At 40.7% G+C, this 17739-nt stretch overlaps 2 protein-coding genes across 6 annotated transcripts; one reads left to right on the plus strand and one right to left on the minus strand.

Moving 5' to 3' along the window:
• Positions 1 to 62: 62 nt before the first annotated feature.
• LOC120803681 (neurofilament heavy polypeptide-like) lies at positions 63 to 11304 on the minus strand. Of its 3 annotated transcripts, none has more exons than XM_040152412.1 (16): positions 11078 to 11304; positions 10050 to 10126; positions 9823 to 9924; positions 9670 to 9729; positions 9519 to 9588; positions 7327 to 7492; positions 7083 to 7152; positions 6778 to 6933; positions 5897 to 5953; positions 5651 to 5776; positions 4916 to 5040; positions 4652 to 4703; positions 4495 to 4565; positions 4220 to 4387; positions 3787 to 3895; positions 63 to 3693 (listed from the first exon to the last, which is right to left on the minus strand). In XM_040152412.1, exons 1-16 carry the CDS (start codon positions 11271 to 11273, stop codon positions 1702 to 1704), a joined length of 3597 nt encoding a protein of 1198 aa, XP_040008346.1. In that variant the 5' UTR covers positions 11274 to 11304; the 3' UTR covers positions 63 to 1701. The 3 variants fall into 3 exon arrangements, with proteins under 3 accessions (XP_040008346.1, XP_040008349.1, XP_040008347.1); XM_040152415.1 differs by lacking the exon at positions 11078 to 11304 and adding an exon at positions 10913 to 11031; XM_040152413.1 differs by lacking the exon at positions 11078 to 11304 and adding an exon at positions 10271 to 10462.
• LOC120803682 (succinate dehydrogenase [ubiquinone] iron-sulfur subunit, mitochondrial) lies at positions 10551 to 16797 on the plus strand. Of its 3 annotated transcripts, none has more exons than XM_040152418.1 (8): positions 10551 to 10859; positions 14093 to 14226; positions 14333 to 14418; positions 14569 to 14705; positions 14909 to 15025; positions 15275 to 15376; positions 15953 to 16075; positions 16179 to 16797. In XM_040152418.1, exons 2-8 carry the CDS (start codon positions 14093 to 14095, stop codon positions 16257 to 16259), a joined length of 780 nt encoding a protein of 259 aa, XP_040008352.1. In that variant the 5' UTR covers positions 10551 to 10859; the 3' UTR covers positions 16260 to 16797. The 3 variants fall into 3 exon arrangements, with proteins under 3 accessions (XP_040008352.1, XP_040008351.1, XP_040008350.1); XM_040152417.1 differs by lacking the exon at positions 10551 to 10859 and adding an exon at positions 11235 to 11346; XM_040152416.1 differs by lacking the exon at positions 10551 to 10859 and adding an exon at positions 12951 to 13116.
• Positions 16798 to 17739: the final 942 nt, after the last annotated feature.

Consider the following 17739-nt stretch of genomic DNA (forward strand, 5'->3'; position numbering starts at 1 on the left):
TCTCATGGCGAGAAGGTATTCCAGAGCACCGACAACAGACAGATTATACAGAGAGGTCCTGCTGACAACTTCAGTTCTGTTTATTATAAATTCAAACAGAAATTTCATAAGCACTGACTAACAATACTTCTGAAATGACATCGGGATGCCAATGACATCCCGATGCTGCTGAGAAAAAAAGCCTGCCAATATTATCATCCAGGGATAGATTGTGACACGTTCCAGAGGAAGTGAGGGCTTTTAAAAGAACATTTTCATCTTGGTTGGATATTCTTTAACAAATACATCAGTCTGCATTGACAGTCATAAATACTGCCTGCTTCATGTATTCACAATGTCCATTATTATTTGAATATATAAACTACAGCTGAAACTAATGATTATTTTCATTATTGATTAAACACTCATGTAAAGAAAGATTAGTAAAGGCACTGTTAAATCTATAATACATGTATAGCAATTTTCTACAGCCTAAGTTGACATCTTTAAATTTGCTTCTCTTGTCCAACCAGCAGTCTGAAAGCCAAAGATATTACAAGTACAGGGATTTAAAACTCAGAAAAGGCAGAAAAGCCTCACATCTGAGAGGCTGAAACCTGAATGTTTGGCCGTTTTTCCATTAAAAATTATGTCAGTGATTAATTATTGAGTAACTGATTAGTTGACTAATCATTTTAGATCCAATATAAACTACACCTGATTTTTTTGCACTGTCGTGTGTTTTTTTTAATCTGCACAAGTGCGAGAAAGGTCACACAGCCACCTGGACTTCAAGCAGTGTATTTGTAAAAGACCTGTATGGCTAGAAACAGTAGAAAAAACAAATGTCAAACACCTGATGTAAACTGTGGCTATTGGGGAAGCTGGGTTACTGCAAACCTAGTGTCACACTGTCAGAAGGGCTTAGCCGTATGCCTCAAAGCTGCAAAGCTTCAACCTTGTAATTGAGGTCCAAATCAGTAGTGCACTACTGCATTTAAAAAAAAAAAAAAAAAAAACTTATATAGGCATTACCACAAAAATCCCAAATAGCCCATGAAATAAGAAACAGTCATCCAAAATTATTCATTATGCACCAACATTAATTATTAGTTATTCTCAGACAAAGACATTAAATCTTTTGTGTGTCAAAGCTCTCATCCAACGTTAGCAGCTGTGACACTGAGACAGTGACATGTGACCACGTGACAGGCTTACAAGTTACAAACAACTCTCTCTGTTAAGAAAGGTTCTTAAACATTTTGTACATGTGGAATTCAACTCTTTACAGAATCGGTTGGCAAACATGCAAGAACATCTCTTTCGGAGGGAAAATCTTCAAAATGTCACGCAGCTACAGACTTTAAAAATGGCAATAATGACCAGAAGATAGAAAGGAATGAAGTGGAATGAAGTGGTAGGCCAGCCCCAGTGGTGCGCACATCCTTTACCTCAGAGTCCTGCAAACCCACAGGCTATTGTCAAAATATTACTTGAATCATGACATTTGCAGTAACTGAGCTATACACATGTTGATAGAAGAGCACATAGAATTCAAGGTGAATGTTTCAGACTTAAAGCTCAACCTGTCCAAGAGCTGTTTAAGAGTTACAACAGCTCTTCATTGACAATGGCATTTCATCAAAGATCCCCAGTCATTATTTTGTTGGACTAGACTAGACTTGGCTTGGCTTGGCTTGGCTTGGCTTGGCTTGGCTTGGCTTATGGTTTGTGGTTAGCATCTCCACTCTGTTTGTTTGAAAGAGGCTTCTCAGTTTGACTAGGTTCAGCCTCTTCAGTGCTGGGAATCTGAGAGGCAGCTGACTTCTTGGTTGTTAAAATCTCAAGTTTCTCAGTAGGTTCTGACACGACAGACTCAACCTTGGTTTCTATTTTGGGAACAGCTGCTGAGTCCTTCTCATCAGACACTTCTTTTACTACTGTTTCTACCTCCTCTAAAGTCTCTACTGGTTTTGCCTCAGCTTCCCTTGCAGCAACCTCAGTAGTCTCGGGCAGTTTCACGTCTTCTGTGGACACAGAGTCAGCCTCCTTGGTTGGTAGGACTTGTGCTTCCTTGGCAGCAATCTCTGTAGATAAAGGCTGTTTGACAATCCCTGTAGTCAGCGTCTCCATGGCAAAGTCTACAGCCACTGTCTGAGCCTCTTTTACTACCTCTGAAGCTGTGGCTTCAGTTTTTATGGAAGTTTCTGTTGGGATTATTTTAATTGGTAGGACTTCTGCTTCCTTGGAAACCTCTGTTGGGTTGACGTCTGCTTCATTGGGAATAGCTGCTGAGTCTTTCTCATCAGACACTTCTTTTACTAGTGTCTCTACCTCCTCTACAGTCTCTACTGGTTTTGCCTCAGCTTCCCTTGCAGCAACCTCAGTAGTTTCAGGCCATTTCATGTCTTCTGTGGGCACAGTGTCAGCCTCCTTGGTTGGTAGGACTTGTGCTTCCTTGGCAGCAATCTCTGCAGATAAAGGGTCTTTCACAGTCTCTGTAGCCAAAGTCTCAGTCTCTGTGGTCAACTGTGTGGCAGTAGTCCGTGTCTCCTTGGGTTCCTCCTCTGTTGGGATGACTTCAGCTTCCTTGGCAGCAGTCTCAATCATCGCAGGTTTGACCTCCTTAAAAACCTCTGTATCCATACTCTTTGACTCCACCTCTGTCACCACCACCTTAGCCTCTTTAGTAACCTCTGACGTTTCAGACTCAGTTTCCGCTACAACCTCATTTGCGTTCTTGACAACATCACTTTCCATCGCTTCAACCTCCTTTGTGACTACTGCCTCCATCTCTTCTGCGATGGTTGCTACAGCATCAGCCACCTTAGCTACATCAGTTGCTATTGCTTCAGCCTCTTTTACAATGTTTGCCATGGAGTCAGTCATTTGAGCTACATTGTGTGCAATACCTGCCCCCTCTGCAGCATTACTTGCTATTTCCTCAGCAGTCCTAGTGGCTTCGTTTTCTACATCATCAACAGAGGTGGCTGCTGATTTATTTTCCTGGACAACAGTTTCCTGGGAGAGTCCGGCTATTGTAGGCTCTGACTCCTGGACAACATTAGAGACAACAGCATCAAATTCCTTCTCCAGGGCAACAGCAGAGACTGTCGTTTCTAAGTTTACTGCAACATCAGTTTCTTCCTTGACTACTACTGTGGCCTCTGTTTCTTGCACTGGATCAGTAATTGGCTCCTCTTTACTCACAACAGCAGTCTCTTCTGCGGTGGAAGCTGATATGCCCTCACAGTCTTTAACCTCAGTGACTATATCCTTCACCTCAGGTACAACAGTGTCTGTAGCTACAGCTGTGCCTACAGCCTCTTTAGTCAGGTCCTTGATGGCCTCGAACTCCTGCACTAATGGGACAGCAGTAGCTGTCTCAACAATGGTTTCAACTGGTTCTGCTTCATTCAAAGTTGGAGTTCCTACAGCTGCTTCTGCCTGGGCAGCGCTGCTCACAACCTCGAGGAGAGGAAGGACTTCTACGGTTGGGGTCGTATCTTCAATTGGTACAAGGGAAGCAGCTTCCTGCGATATTATTCCTGCAGCCGTCTCCTTGGGGAGGAGTACGCCGACCTTGCCAACCCCCACACCTGCTTCCATCAGCAGCCAGTCCATTTTCTGTCCATGCTGCTTGATGGCATCATCAACTCTTGAGGCAATCATCGCTTCAGTCAAAACTCCATCTTCAGAAGAGTAGGCGGCAGCCTTCCAGGAAAACAAATTCAATTAAAAAGAAGTTGCCTTTGGATTTGATTCTAAGCAGATTCATATTTTGTGTCAACAGGCTTTTGTACTCACCTGCCAGGCCACACCAAGTTTAGAAATTTCACGGCCGGACATGCCCTCGGCTTGCTTTGCAATGTCTGAACACTTCTGTCCATAGTCGAACTGAGCCAACTTTAATCTCCTGTTGAGTTAAAGCACAAGAGGTCTGTACTGTAACTTACCCTTTAGCTTTAACTTGTTTCCTATCACTGATCATCTTTACATTGACCAATGCTCTCTGCTTGTGCGCTACTTCATTAGGACTGAAAAGACCATTTCATGAAAGCAATAACTTAAGACTCAGACATCACTTTGGTTTCAGGACCAAACACATTATACACATCATTATGCAACTTGAGCTAGCAAGGCGACCTCTAGGGACCGATGCTTTCCTTTGCAGTAGTAAATCACCTCTGCTACAGAGCAGAAACAGTGGGCAATATTGAAATAATATAAGTGTACTCACTGTCTCCCTGTAGTGGCAGGACCCAGAACAAATTTGTCGAAATACAGGCGCACCAATCTTTCCCTCTCCTCCAGACCTGGTAATGCAAAGTTTACTATCTCATCGATGCGGTCATTAATCGCCCAGTCGAACTGTTCCGGCTGGTTACTAGCAAGCACAAGCATGAACCTGAGGAGAGAAAATGACACTACTGAGACCCGGCAAGCGATCTTTTCGGTCATGGCGATGACCTTTTGATGTCCAGCCATTTACAGTGAATAAGGTAAGACACCAACTTGTTGCTCTGCTCCCCGGTGCGGTAGAGGAATGCATTGAGGGTAGCCCTGAGGTCCTCGCTGATTTTCTCCTGCAATGCAAAAATCATGACTCCGGGATATATAATTAAGACACAGTGCATCATCAACATGCATATGGCACTGCAGCTGAACTCACTGTGGCTCGCTTACGCAGGAAAGCATCAGCTTCATCTACGAACAGCAAGAGGCTGCAGAGGATAAGAGAACATCAAGGAGAATAAGTTTAAAAACTTCTATTTTCTTTAAGGCCTTTATTTTAATTATTTAGTGGACTAAAAGCAGCTACATACAGCAGGTAACATGTCTACACTATTGAGCTGTCAGAGTCAATATTTAACAGCTGATACACATTAGAGTGCTAATTCACTGAGGTTAAAAAGAGCAAATTAAAGTGCCATACCCTCGCCTGCTGGTACTGGCCCAGTCAAACACCTTGTGCATGGCAGTGACTCCATCGCGCCCCATGGGTGCCACATCCCCACCAGTCATGATGGCATAGTCCATCCCTGAATGGAGAGCCAATTTCTGGAAGGTGATGGGAAGAGCTTTAGTCAGAAAAGAACAGAGAGACAAAAAAGAACAAAAGAAATGCACAACTGTCTTAAAAATATTAAGTAACAAGCTAAAGATATAGGAAATAAACTGCTGTACAACTGAACATCATTTTTAGTGCATGAAAGGAAGATGCTGAAAATGTATCAAAAAATTTTGTAAATATGGTAATGTATGTAAACATTTAAAGTAACATCTGGGGGATCTGTAACATTTCGTGGCAAAATGTTTCAGAATCAGTCATTGCAGTGGTATTTTCTGCACTCAGCCATCACTGTTAAAGGTAACAACCTAGTTAATTTTCTATGGATTCAAAACAAACCAGAAATACATAACATATTACATCTGTGGGGACAGATTTTTGCCAGAAAAGACCTACCAGAGAGTTAGACCAAAGGAAGTAAAGACTTTCATGAACTGGCTATAATAGGTTGGTTCAATACTATAGTATCTAAATCAGCAGTGAGAAGTAGCAAAACAAACTTATTTATTTGAAAAGTCACTCTACTCACCTTCAACTGTCTACTAAAGCCAAAAATGAGAAGAAGAGAAGAAAATTCAAGGGTGTTTGACCCAGCCATACCTTGGCGAAGAGTGTTTTTCCAGTTCCAGGGGGTCCATACATCAGGATGTTCCTGTACAGGCCTCTGTTCTGTTTGGTGTTACGAGTGGTGATGGCAATGTCCCTCACACGTTCCTCCAGAGCTGGCTGTGTGAGCCATAGCACAATGACACAATTCAGCATTTTTAAGAGTCATAGAATGAGTACATAAATGTTGAATGCTGAAGACATCAATATGAGAAAAACCATGAACAGCAAATGACTCACACTGAGCACCACGCCCTCTAAGGCATCCTGTGGTCTGCTTCTCAGACGCTTGGCTGTCTAGAAATAAGGAAAATAGAGGGAATTACATGGTGTCTTGATTTAGCACAAATCATTTTCTGTTAACAGCTAATCACAGGAATAATGTCTGAAATCTGACTGCTTATGAACAGAATTTTTTTTTTGATCTAATCATAAAATGCAGAAAAGCTACATCATTTTAACACCTCATCACCTGTGAATCTGTTCTGCTCTTCTACAAGCAAATTCAAATGTTCTGTTTCTTGTCCGTTTTACAGATTTTGGGGTAAGAATATGAAAAACAACCAAAGCAGTCCTGTAAATAACTACTCAAAAGATTCAGCGCACATCCCTCCCTTATTGTTTTGGTGTTTGAGAAATAAAATGAATACATTCACTCACTGTACACACACACTTCATTGCTATGACATTTTTGAAGTTTTTGCTATTTTCATGTTACGTTCTAAGCTTCTCCCACATTCAGTCCATTTGGCATGATTAGCAGGATGTGCTGCAGATGATACTCAAATAAACATAACCATTTATATTTTTCTTGTCAAAAAATACATTTGATGCGCTTCCAGCTTTTACAGGCTGATGTTGAAAACTTCTAAAATTACAAGATATTCCACTGTTATTTATTTTAACAGTCGTTCTTAAAAACATTTTAACAATCAAATAATGCCTATGTAGAAAGCATTTATTCACATCTAAAGCTACCTCATAAAACTATAGTATTTACACACACATTATGGTCGTGGAGAGTATCACCATAATCTCGTTCTTGTGTAGATGATGCGGGTTTGATTTTTATCAACCACACAATGAACAGTAATAACATGAAAGTCTGGACTTAGTTCGACCTTGATCGGGTGTTTGATGGCCTCTGCAACCGTTAACCTGGAGGTCTCTCGGACCAGTGAGGGCTTGCCCAGACGAGCCTCTATGTAGCGCCCAGCCACCGATGTGGCATTCCTGGCGGAATACACTCCTGCTGCCAGCAGGGTCAACCCAGCGACCTGTGTGTGTGTGTGGGGGGGGCAAACACGCACATTCTCAAACATAGAGTACGGTACATCAAACACAAAGACCACTGGCTCCCATAATCCTCTACAGTCCTCCTGTGATTAAAGTATGACATAGTGTGACGGGTCTGACGTGGATTTACCGTGGCAGTGAGTCGGTCCCAGTCAGAGATGAAGGCCCTCAATCCTTCCCCAAACACTGCTCCTGCCGTCCTGCCAAGAACAAAACACAATTATCACAGTGACTGCCTCCACTGTGGCAGCTACACTCACTGCCGCCCTCGGGGATTTTTGTTAAAGAGCTACTTACAGCTGAGAGAGGAAGTAGAAGATGACATGCCAGTTACTCTGGGAATGAAGGAAAGCGGAAAGTCATATTTCTTTCACCTTATAGATTCAAGGACAGTTTGTCGGTGTTCAGCAGCTTTCAGGCGGATCTGTTCCCGAATCAGGTCTGCATTGTCCCGTTCCACCTGAGCGCGAGCTTTGGCCTCCGCTTCAACTCGAAGCAGGTCATTCTTGTGTCTCAGCTCTATTTCATGTTCAATGGTAGCTGAGAGGAAAAGAAGCAGATATTAATAACTGCATGCTAATGACCACTTCTGACAGAGCTGTGCATCTGACCTAATTTAAATCAGCGTGGTTTAACTTATTATTACACTAAGCTAAAAGTAGATAGAACCGATTTAAAGATACAGTTCCTTTGTACTTGGCTCTTCTAATATGGAAACCCTATTGTAAAGTGGCCACTAGGTAATATATGATTTTCATCGGCTCTAACTGTGAACAATAGCCACGTGTTTCTGATAAAGGCATTTTCCAGCTTGTGATATAAATTGCAAACACATCTACTGAATAATGGGTCATTTTTTTGTGACTGCTTTAACTAAGCCTGTTCTTTGTTTACTGTCTCTTTTTTTTTTTTTACCTATTAATCTCTCTGCTCCTGTTATTTGATTTCTCAGTGTAACTGCAGGGTATTGCTGTAGAAGAAGCGTGTATGGTCAGTCAACCTACTGCTTACAAATACAAATTAAAGCAGTTTTATTTATTTATTTATTTTGCCACTTGGGGGCAGCGGAACAAGCTGTAAACACAACACAGATATATCATCACCTTATAAATTGGAATGTGTTAGCAAACATTGGCCTATTTACACATCTAACAGTCACTAAACAATATTAGCATTTGTTTGGAGTTTTTTTTTCTGGCCACCTGACGAATATAAGTCGTAGCTCTTACATAGTAGTAGAAATATCTGGCTCTTTGGCTGCTAAATGCTCTGCTATGTTCACCAGCTAGTTGCTAACTGTGTCTGTCTGCTGTTTGCTGAGCAGGTAGCGTGCAGGAAGTTTATCAAAACAAACTTTTTTGCTAAAAACTGTGGTCTGTTGCAGCTGGAAAAGAGGCCGTGAGTGAGACCGAACCCAAACATCAACGCGATGGGCTGAAAAACCAAAAACAACAAGCTAAAAGAGGCTAAAATCTGTGTAGAGTTGAAGCGTACTGAAAATGGAGTGATTATTTCTTGCTAAAAGTGACCCTTTTCACATTAAATGTAGTCATTTGAGCCATTGTGCAGCTTTAAACTCTTATTTTCTTCATTAAAAAAAGCCATACTTAAAATGTTTTTTCTTTAATAGACCTAAAACTTCAAATACAACCTATGAGTTCCATCGAAAACAAAAAGAACATTTTGTTCCGATGATTATTACTGTATGAACTTTTCACTATTTTATTCATTTACTTATTTTTGGATTAGTCACTTATTAAAACACCTTTACAAAAGGGCTGTTTGTGTCTGTATTTTTTGTTGTTCAATTAAAGAAAATAAAAAGAGGAGGAACCTTGCTAATTAGAGTGAAGTCCCAATGCAAATATCTAGTGAAAAGCAAATTCATCATTAGGTTAAACACTAGAACTGAAGCCGTATGATGTGTCCATTAATTATTAGTTGTTTAACAGAAAAATAACCTGAGATTATTTAATAATGGAATGATTGTTTCAGTCATTTTTTTTAAGAGGTAATGCCAAATATTCACTGGTCCCGGCCTCTAAAATGTGAGGATTTGATGCTTTTCTTTCACATACAAGATAGTAAACTGAAAATCTTTGATTTTGGGCTGTCGGTGAAAAAAAACAAGACATCTGAAGACGCCATCTTGGGCTGTGGGAAATGTTCTCACCACTTCATATATTTTATAGACAAAATGAATAATTGACGAATCGAGAAAATATTTGACTTAATTAACTGATCACAAAAATAGATGCTAGTTGCAGCCCTAACAACAATAACATTATTCTTCTGTGAATGTCTTGAAACTCCACTGGGTTGGGTAGCACAGTACAGGCAACAGACGAGCCGCAAATCTCACAGCGAGCCATGTTATCACTGAGTTACCGGTACAGAGCAACAACCTTATTAACCCCTGCAGATATATTAGGGTCATTCTTCACTACGGAGCAGCACAAATCCTACTTATTGCGTCTTTAAGTGGGATAATAAAAGAGCTTTTACATGACATCATGAGTCGACGAGTCATGTGTAATACAAGGGTGCATTTGGGCCCATCTTTCACCTTTCCTCATAGCCTCTTGCTTCATAACAGATTCCTCTTGCTTGCGAAGATTGTCCTCAGCGAGGAATTGCTGTGGATTAAAAAACACATGATGAATACTCCTTTCAGGTGTTACTGATATTTATCTCAGGTGTCTATTTAAAAGGCTTACCTGTTGCCTGAGCTGATCATCGTACCTCTGTCTGGCAAGTTTGTCTTGATAATGTGCCCTCTAGAGGTGAGAAATCAATTCATTACATTTACATGTAAAATATGTATTACCTTTAGGTGTCTTGCTGTGAGAATAGCAGTGTTAATTCCATACTGCTTGGTTTTGCTTTGTCTCCTCTCCCAGTGTTTTCCGCCTCTCCTCCCCCTGCAGTTGGATCTGCTCGCCCTTCATCTGCTCCAAAGCCGCCTCATATTCCTGTTGGTGAGTTTGGTTTGTGTTATGTTTGCTGACACCAGGGCTCAGCAGTTACGTCTTCTGAGCACAGCAACAGATGATCACAGATTCACGCCAGAGGAATGAATCCCCACTGCAACACCTACTTTCACTTTACTCTGATGCTCCAGTTGTACACTTTGCTCCTGCATACGAGCTAGCTCCAGCGCTTCCTTAGCGTGTCCTGTTGAAATAAAGTAAGACGGAACAGTGGATGATGCTGCTTTATTCATTCAACTATTTAAATGTTGACCACCTGGACAACTGCAGGTACACCATTGTGTCTAATATATTTCAAACAGTCACCACGAGATGATGCAGAACTGACCCTGTCGGTCAGTGTGTCTGTAGAGAGCATAGCTGGAATTTAAAAAGGTGAATACAGTGGCCACCAATAAAGCAAAAATATACCGTGCTTGACATGCACTGGGTAAAAATACCCCCCACACAGTGAACAGCAAGAAGCATGTTCCTCTGCACATACTGAAATGAAGGGCACGATGCGTGGGACAGGTGAGGAGCCGAGCTCGCAGGGACACTTTGTTCCTCCTTGCTCCCTGACACGCCCACCAAACCTCAGGAGCCCTGGTGCACACTGTGCGGACCCCCCACCAGGCCAGCACACTTGCGACAAAAAGTGACGATAAATAAGATTCATTTCTCACTCGTCGGAGGGAAAGAGAGAGACAGCCCCGAGCCGAACTCCATTTGAATAAATAAAACAATTCGTAAGAGTTCTGAATAGCCCGTGGCCTCCTTTGTTTCTTGGGGGTAAACCAGTCATAAAGATTAGAATATTGTCAGCATGGTGCTGCTCAGTCTGGCAAATACAAGCCGAATTCAAGTATGACGCCTGCAAGTGAAGCAGCGCTCCTACAACGTGATCTTCGAAGTGCGTACGTTGAGCGAGTAGACAGGTAAACGTGGAGCTTGACATTTTGAATGGAAATTCGACGTGAGGGTCTCTCACCCGAAAAGAACAGAATGTGCCGACATGGGAAAGTTTGTCCAGTCAAGTAAAGAAAAGAGTTTAACTTTCAATTCAACTTAAGAAAAAAAAAGCCTACAAATATCGAAAGACAGTGAGATTTTTACTTTTAATTCATTTTTTAAAAATGGTGAAATTAGTTCGCACGTGATTTGTCGAGCTCCCTTGCAGCTTTAGCAGCTCTCTCCAGCCCAGTCGGGTCAAAATTACTCCACTTGTCTCCGGGTTTGTTCCCCCCCGGACCTCCCGGTGCTCCCGCGGCCCCTTCAGCGGGAGCAGCCGATGCCTGCTCCTCCGCCGGCGGCGACCCGGAACCCTTCCTCCAGCCGAAGAGCCACGACATGATGCTCCAGCAGTGTCCGCGCAACAGGCTGTAGATGGGTTTCAGTGCCTCCACGGTGACACACTAGCCCACGGTAATTGGACCCGAGCCACGTTTTCCTACAGAGGAAATGAAAACTTCCGGTCAAACCTTTCAAATCAAAACAATTATTGACTAATAACAATACCGTTTTGCAACATTATTGAAGTGAAACGAAAAGACGAAGGAGTAATTATGGTTGATAAAATAATAACAAATATTTTAAAGAATATCCTATTCCCAGCCTGCATTTATTGTAATATATGGTCAGTCATTTATACCGTGTATCCAGACTGCTAGCAAAGATTTATGGAGCGTTAAAACCAGAACAAATAACAGAGAGATTTTTTTTTTCTTTATGGAAATGTCAGTTTCAACCTATGTTTGCTCAGTGAGCGGGGTACTCTGTCTTTAAGAATTATTCCTTCAGGTGGCAAGTTGAATGCTTTTATTCTGAAGATACAAAGAAAAACACTGTAGTCTTAATGCTGCATCTGACTCTGTCCAATAGATCCATGCTTATTACTTATACCATGTATTATCACTGTTAGGTCCAGTGGATTTTAAGGTTATTTGTGTGATTGATAGATAGGTCTATACAGTTTTACTATTCAAAATAAAATAAATATCATCAGCAAGTATGGGAAAATGTCTGGGCAGCCCTATAGGCTGAGTACACTAATATCACAGATGATGGGTAATGTTTATTTTTTAATCTGCTTAGTCAGCAGTGAATGCTCATTTTTATTGACCATTTGGACAAAGATCAACGAAACCACTCCAAATCTAGAGTACATGAGAATGAACTTTCCGCTCCACCTTCAAATGAACTACCATCAGAATAGCCTCTTGTGTATGTGATGCATGGTGAAGGACAACAGATTTGCAGTCATTACATCACTATGATATATATATATATATATATATATATATACGGCAGAGAGTGGGTCCTATCTCGTTTACTGGCCTTCATTAAGGCAACAGTAAGGGGTCTATTAAAATATTTTATTCAAGACTAAACTTAAGTGACACAGCATGGATGGGTCAAGGACATATTGAGTGTGCTAAGAATGACACAAAATCTAAAGTGGTTCACTGAGAGGGTTTAAAAAATTATTTACTGAATCAAAGAGGAAATTAATAAAAAGGAAAAATGCACAGTTGAAAATATACCCAAAAACGGAATACATTTGGTAAAGCTGGAAACATATTTTTAAGATATCATTATAAGTTCAGTAACATCAAATAAGAACAAATGGTAAATAAGAACAAACAAATATTATGATAATTACCCAATTTAAACTGAATTACACACACCACCTACATAGCACTGTATGTTCTCAGTTACGGTTACATATGTAACTGACCCTCGTTCACAGCAATGAGAGTTGTGAAAGAGGCTCTTCAATGTGGTGCCTTCACGTGCTATCGGACAAATATGTTTTTCATGGACGAAATATACATGTACGACCTACTTCAGTGGAAAATGTGTTTTTAAATGGGTACATGGCCATATTCATGCTTGGAGCTCATTTTGTTATCACTCCTCACAGGCGGGCCGCATCACAATACGTATGTGTGCGCCAGTCTGTGTTGTAACTTCTGTATGAAAGAGCTAGGAGCGAGCACGTGAAGGCAACAACCATGACGCACATGGAGGGCGTGGCTTCGGCATACATACAGGGTAGTTCAGACAACGGTGAGCCGTCCGCGCCGTACTACAGTCTAGCTACTGATATAAACACGTCCAGTCAGAAAGATGTCGGTGGTTTGTGTTGCCCTAAATCGCAGTGTTTTGGCTATTAGGAATTCTGGCATGATGGTGGTAAGTACAAAATATTTTTTATTTAGTATTAGAACAGACATGCCTCAGAGACTACTTTGACAAATTTGTATGTGAACAACTGGGTGTTTTCTGTTGATTTATATGGACTGTTTAGTTTATGCTAGACTACAGTGTATCATCCAAAAGAGTGTACTGGCTTTGTCATTAAACGAGCTGTAATAACACACCCTGCTTCCAGGCTATGTGTGTAAATGTGACAGAGCAGTGAAGAAACTTATTCTAGAAAGTCTAAAAGTTGTTTTTTATTTTTTAGCAGTTAGGGTACATAAATATCTGTTTACTTCTTATAACTATGGAGAAATATTTAGGTTATTGTGCAGAAGCGCATGTTTCATTGTCCTTAAAGAGTCAGTTAGGTAATCAAAGAAGTGATGTAACATTTTCACAACAGTTCATCCAAGCTGCCACTAGGGGGAGACGCTATACCTTCTTATGCAAAAGGAATACATAGTGTTATACTGTATAGCTGGTAAAACATGGATCAGTGTAATAACACTGATTTATAACATGATGGTGTATCTCAGAGGTTTTAGTTGTATTTTGTACGTTTTCAATATTAATTTGGTATGGATTTTAAAGGCTTGTATCGGAATGATTTTATTACTTGGGTGTTTTGATCTTATGCTCCCTATCTTGTATAGTGTTTTGTTGCCACTTCATTCTGAACTCTTTTAGATTCATGCAGTACAAATATTGTGTCATTATTGTTGTTGTTTATATGAGTTGATGCAACAGTACTAGAAGAATCCTCTGGTGTTACAGCATAGGTGCTTCATTTTAGCCTTGGTTGACGTAAACAGCATCTAGCTCATATTATGATGTGCTCTTTTGTACATAATTCTTTACTGTACACTGGCCTGACAGACAGAGCTTTAGTGGAGGGGAGACAGGTTTCTCCATTCGACACTACTCTTTGATACATATATATTGCTTCTTTTTATTATCTGTTGTACAGATGGTGCGGTATGCTCAGACTGCAGCTGCTCCGGTTCCTGAACCCAGACTCAAGAAGTTCCAGGTTTACCGCTGGGACCCCGACATGGCCGGAGACAAACCACGAATGCAGACATATGAAATTGATCTAAACACGTAAGTCAGGACCAGGTCCATTATGAGAACACTGCTGAGCTGTATTTTACTTTTTACGGTAATGTAATACATGTCATAACTTATTTACATGGTCCTTTTAATACAGCTGTGGTCCAATGGTTCTGGATGCACTCATTAAGATCAAGAACGAAATAGACCCCACGCTCACATTCAGACGCTCCTGCCGTGAGGGTAAGAAACAAAGAACATCTGGATTCAACATGCACATAATAATGTAAACAATTCCCACTCAGATAAAAAAAAAAAACAAAGCAAATGAAACATGGAAACATGAACCTTTGTGCCAGATTTCAGTGACCCTCTGACTGTGTGTTTCTTCAGGTATCTGCGGCTCGTGTGCCATGAATATCAATGGAGGCAACACACTGGCATGCCTTAATAAAATTGACACAAACACAAGCAAACCAACCAAAATCTACCCACTCCCACACATGTATGTGGTCAAAGATCTGGTGCCAGTAAGTACTGCAAGTGTAGGAAAAGACAGTTTAATTCCATGGCCATATTTGAAAGTGCTATAGCAGATGTTCATGAACACTAGACAATCGACATGAATGTAAAACGGCACAAATTTAATAAAGGAATAATACAATCATATGTAGTGTAGTTACTGATTGTCTGAGTGACTGTAATGACTTTTTCCTCATGTAATTTCCAACAGGATATGAGCAACTTCTATGCACAGTACAAATCCATTGAGCCCTACCTGAAAAAGAAGGATGAAACTCAAGAAGGGAAGGAGCAGTATTTCCAGTCAGTGGAGGACAGGCAAAAACTGGTACATAAACCAACTTCTCACTATTAGAAATACAGACATTTAAACAAATGAGAGAACACATCCCTTGGCATATCCTGGCACTAGCAGCTAAAAGATGAGCTGACCTTTCTTGCATTAACATGTCTGGTATATTACAGTCATCTGGATATATAGTAGGATCACATTTGCAATGATAGCATTTTGCTTTGCCTGTGGGGTCTTAAAACACCACAGAGTGTCGGATGAAGCTGTTGTCTTTCACATCAACAGGACGGCCTGTATGAGTGCATCCTCTGCGCTTGCTGCAGCACCAGCTGTCCCAGCTACTGGTGGAATGGAGACAAATACCTGGGACCTGCTGTCCTGATGCAGGTGGGTAAAGACAATATGAGATCATCTATGTTAAGTATATTTAGTAATGTGATATGTGTGCCAACAATTGAAATTTTAAATGCGTTAACAATAATAAAATACCGTTTTTTTGGACATCTCACACTTAGCTGTACTTTGTCAACCTCAGCTCTACTTAGGTTCACCTGTGCTATGGGCTCATTGCTGACAATAGAGTTGGTGTGTTAATATCAACTATTGGTAAATATTGGTAACGTGCTGATGTTGGCAATATTCCGGACTTTAGCATGATAGCATGCTTTATTCTAATTCTTTTCAAAGTACAGCTGAGGCAAACTCAAATTCAGCCATGAGTTTAAGAGGTATCATGTCATGAACTGGGGCGTTGGACATGCAAGAAATTTGTACTGACAGTGGTTGCTAGACCTGCCAAAGTCAGGCACTTTCCAAATTTCTCTGCGATAAATCGATTGGAGATACTTCACTCTGGAAGTTTTTTGTGTTTTTTTTTTTTTTGCCCAATGAACCAATGTGCCAGTGTGCAAAAAATAATCCCGATGGAGCAAAAAACACATGAACACTGTTACTGTCCCACAGGCATATCGGTGGATGATTGACTCCCGTGATGAATTCACTGAGGAGCGTCTGTCCAAGCTTCAGGACCCCTTCTCTCTCTACCGCTGCCACACTATCATGAACTGCACTAAGACATGCCCCAAGGTACTTAAAATCATTAACACATACACACACACACACACACACTGTGTTAGAGAGTTAATAGAGTTTTAGTTCCTCACTGTCTGTTTAACACACTGCTCCACAGGGACTCAACCCAGGAAAGGCCATTGCAGAGATCAAGAAAATGATGGCGACTTACAAAGAGAAGAAAGCAGCAGCTTCATGAACGCCTGAAAATCCAGCTTGCTCAAGACCCACAAGGAATACCTCAGGATACGAGAAGAGGAAGAGAAGAGCAAACCAGGATGTTCTGACTGCATCGGCACCTTTTATGATTTTCATGAGTGTGTGAGATGTGAGTGTGTGGATGTGGATGTGAGTGAGTATGACTGTACTAGGGAGCAGAAAACAGGAAAGTGTGAGAAAAAGGTGATGGAAAGAGCTCTCAAGCTAAACATTTAGAGTGATGCAACAGGTTGGACCACATTTCTGTTATTTGTGTGCATAGTGAAAAAATAAAATAGACTCTGCTGTAATTACTCACGAAAACTGTATTCAGACTGTAAATATTTAAATATTTGTTAATAAGGTTGTGCTGAGCTTATTATGGAAGTCAAACATATGATTTTGGATGAGGGAAGAACACAATACCCTTTTGTGAATTGCCATAGCAACTTAGATTACAATAAACAATACTGAAGGATATAACGAGGCATTTTTGTTTGCCAAAAAGGCTCCAAGTGAAAATAAATGGCTCACTACAACAAGATACTTTCATGTTATGATATTTTTCTGTTTGTTATAATCAGATACCGACTTATAAATGAGATGTCTTGTTGTAACAGCAGCATATCTCAATTTTTTTTCGGTATAACAAGATCATTTTGAATTTTGTTCTGATAATAAAATTGCATATGTTGTCATAATGAGAACAAGATCCCATCAAAGCCTAAAGAGAAGATGTGGTGTGTGTGCCTACACACTAGGCCGCTGAACTGTGGCTACATTCTGACAATGTGACAGTGAGCCGGCATGCTCAATACCAGGACCCTGAAACTAAAGCTAAATGAAATTCAGCCATCAATGGGGTTATTATTTACATATGTGCCTTTTGTACTGTGACGTGACAAAATGTCCTTTGTGGAAAGGGCCTTTTTAATGAATAACACTCTTTGTTCAGCAACTACAAAGAGCACCTGTGTCTATCTTAGACCCCTTTTCACAGCAGATAGTTTGACCTGTCAAGGCAATAAACCACAGGTGGAACTAAAAAATCCACTCAGCAGAGGGTAGACCTTCGCCAAGGCCGATGTTAAACAAAATACACCATGCTTCAGAGGAAAAACTTCAAATTCATAGTAAATGACCTGGATCTGCCCCAAAATGCAATGGGTTCTTCCCTGGCCCATGCCCCACACCCCCCTCTAGTTCGGTGCGAATCGGTTCATTCCTTTTTGGGATGTGGAGACTATTTGTAACTGTTTAACAGTAACGTTTAATTGGATTAATTTGATTTAGTCATTAGGAGAAAACCTGGGCACCACAGCTAGAATTCTGATGTAGAAACCTGATTTCTTGCCCATGAATATGCATTACTGTTATTAAAAATATGGTCGTGTTTTGGGGAGAAATTGACCAGCAGGGTCTCTAAAGTGACCAGGTTAATATCACTGTTCATGTAAATAATTTCTCTCTTTAAAAAAAAA

This window comes from Xiphias gladius, chromosome 18 (assembly GCF_016859285.1).
Source record: "Xiphias gladius isolate SHS-SW01 ecotype Sanya breed wild chromosome 18, ASM1685928v1, whole genome shotgun sequence".
NCBI lineage: Eukaryota > Metazoa > Chordata > Actinopteri > Istiophoriformes > Xiphiidae > Xiphias > Xiphias gladius.

Coding starts and splice junctions, on each gene's coding strand:
- LOC120803681 (XM_040152412.1), bottom strand. CDS start 11,273: ATGTCGTGGCTCTTCGGCTGGAGGAAGGGTTCCGGGTCGCCGCCGGCG. Junction 5,777..5,896: donor TAGAGGGCGTGGTGCTCAGT/GTGAGTCATTTG, acceptor TGGCTCACACAG/CCAGCTCTGGAGGAACGTGT. Junction 3,896..4,219: donor CCTGCCACTACAGGGAGACA/GTGAGTACACTT, acceptor TTAACTCAACAG/GAGATTAAAGTTGGCTCAGT.
- LOC120803682 (XM_040152416.1), top strand. CDS start 13,051: ATGTCGGTGGTTTGTGTTGCCCTAAATCGCAGTGTTTTGGCTATTAGG. Junction 14,227..14,332: donor TATGAAATTGATCTAAACAC/GTAAGTCAGGAC, acceptor CTTTTAATACAG/CTGTGGTCCAATGGTTCTGG. Junction 14,706..14,908: donor TGGTCAAAGATCTGGTGCCA/GTAAGTACTGCA, acceptor AATTTCCAACAG/GATATGAGCAACTTCTATGC.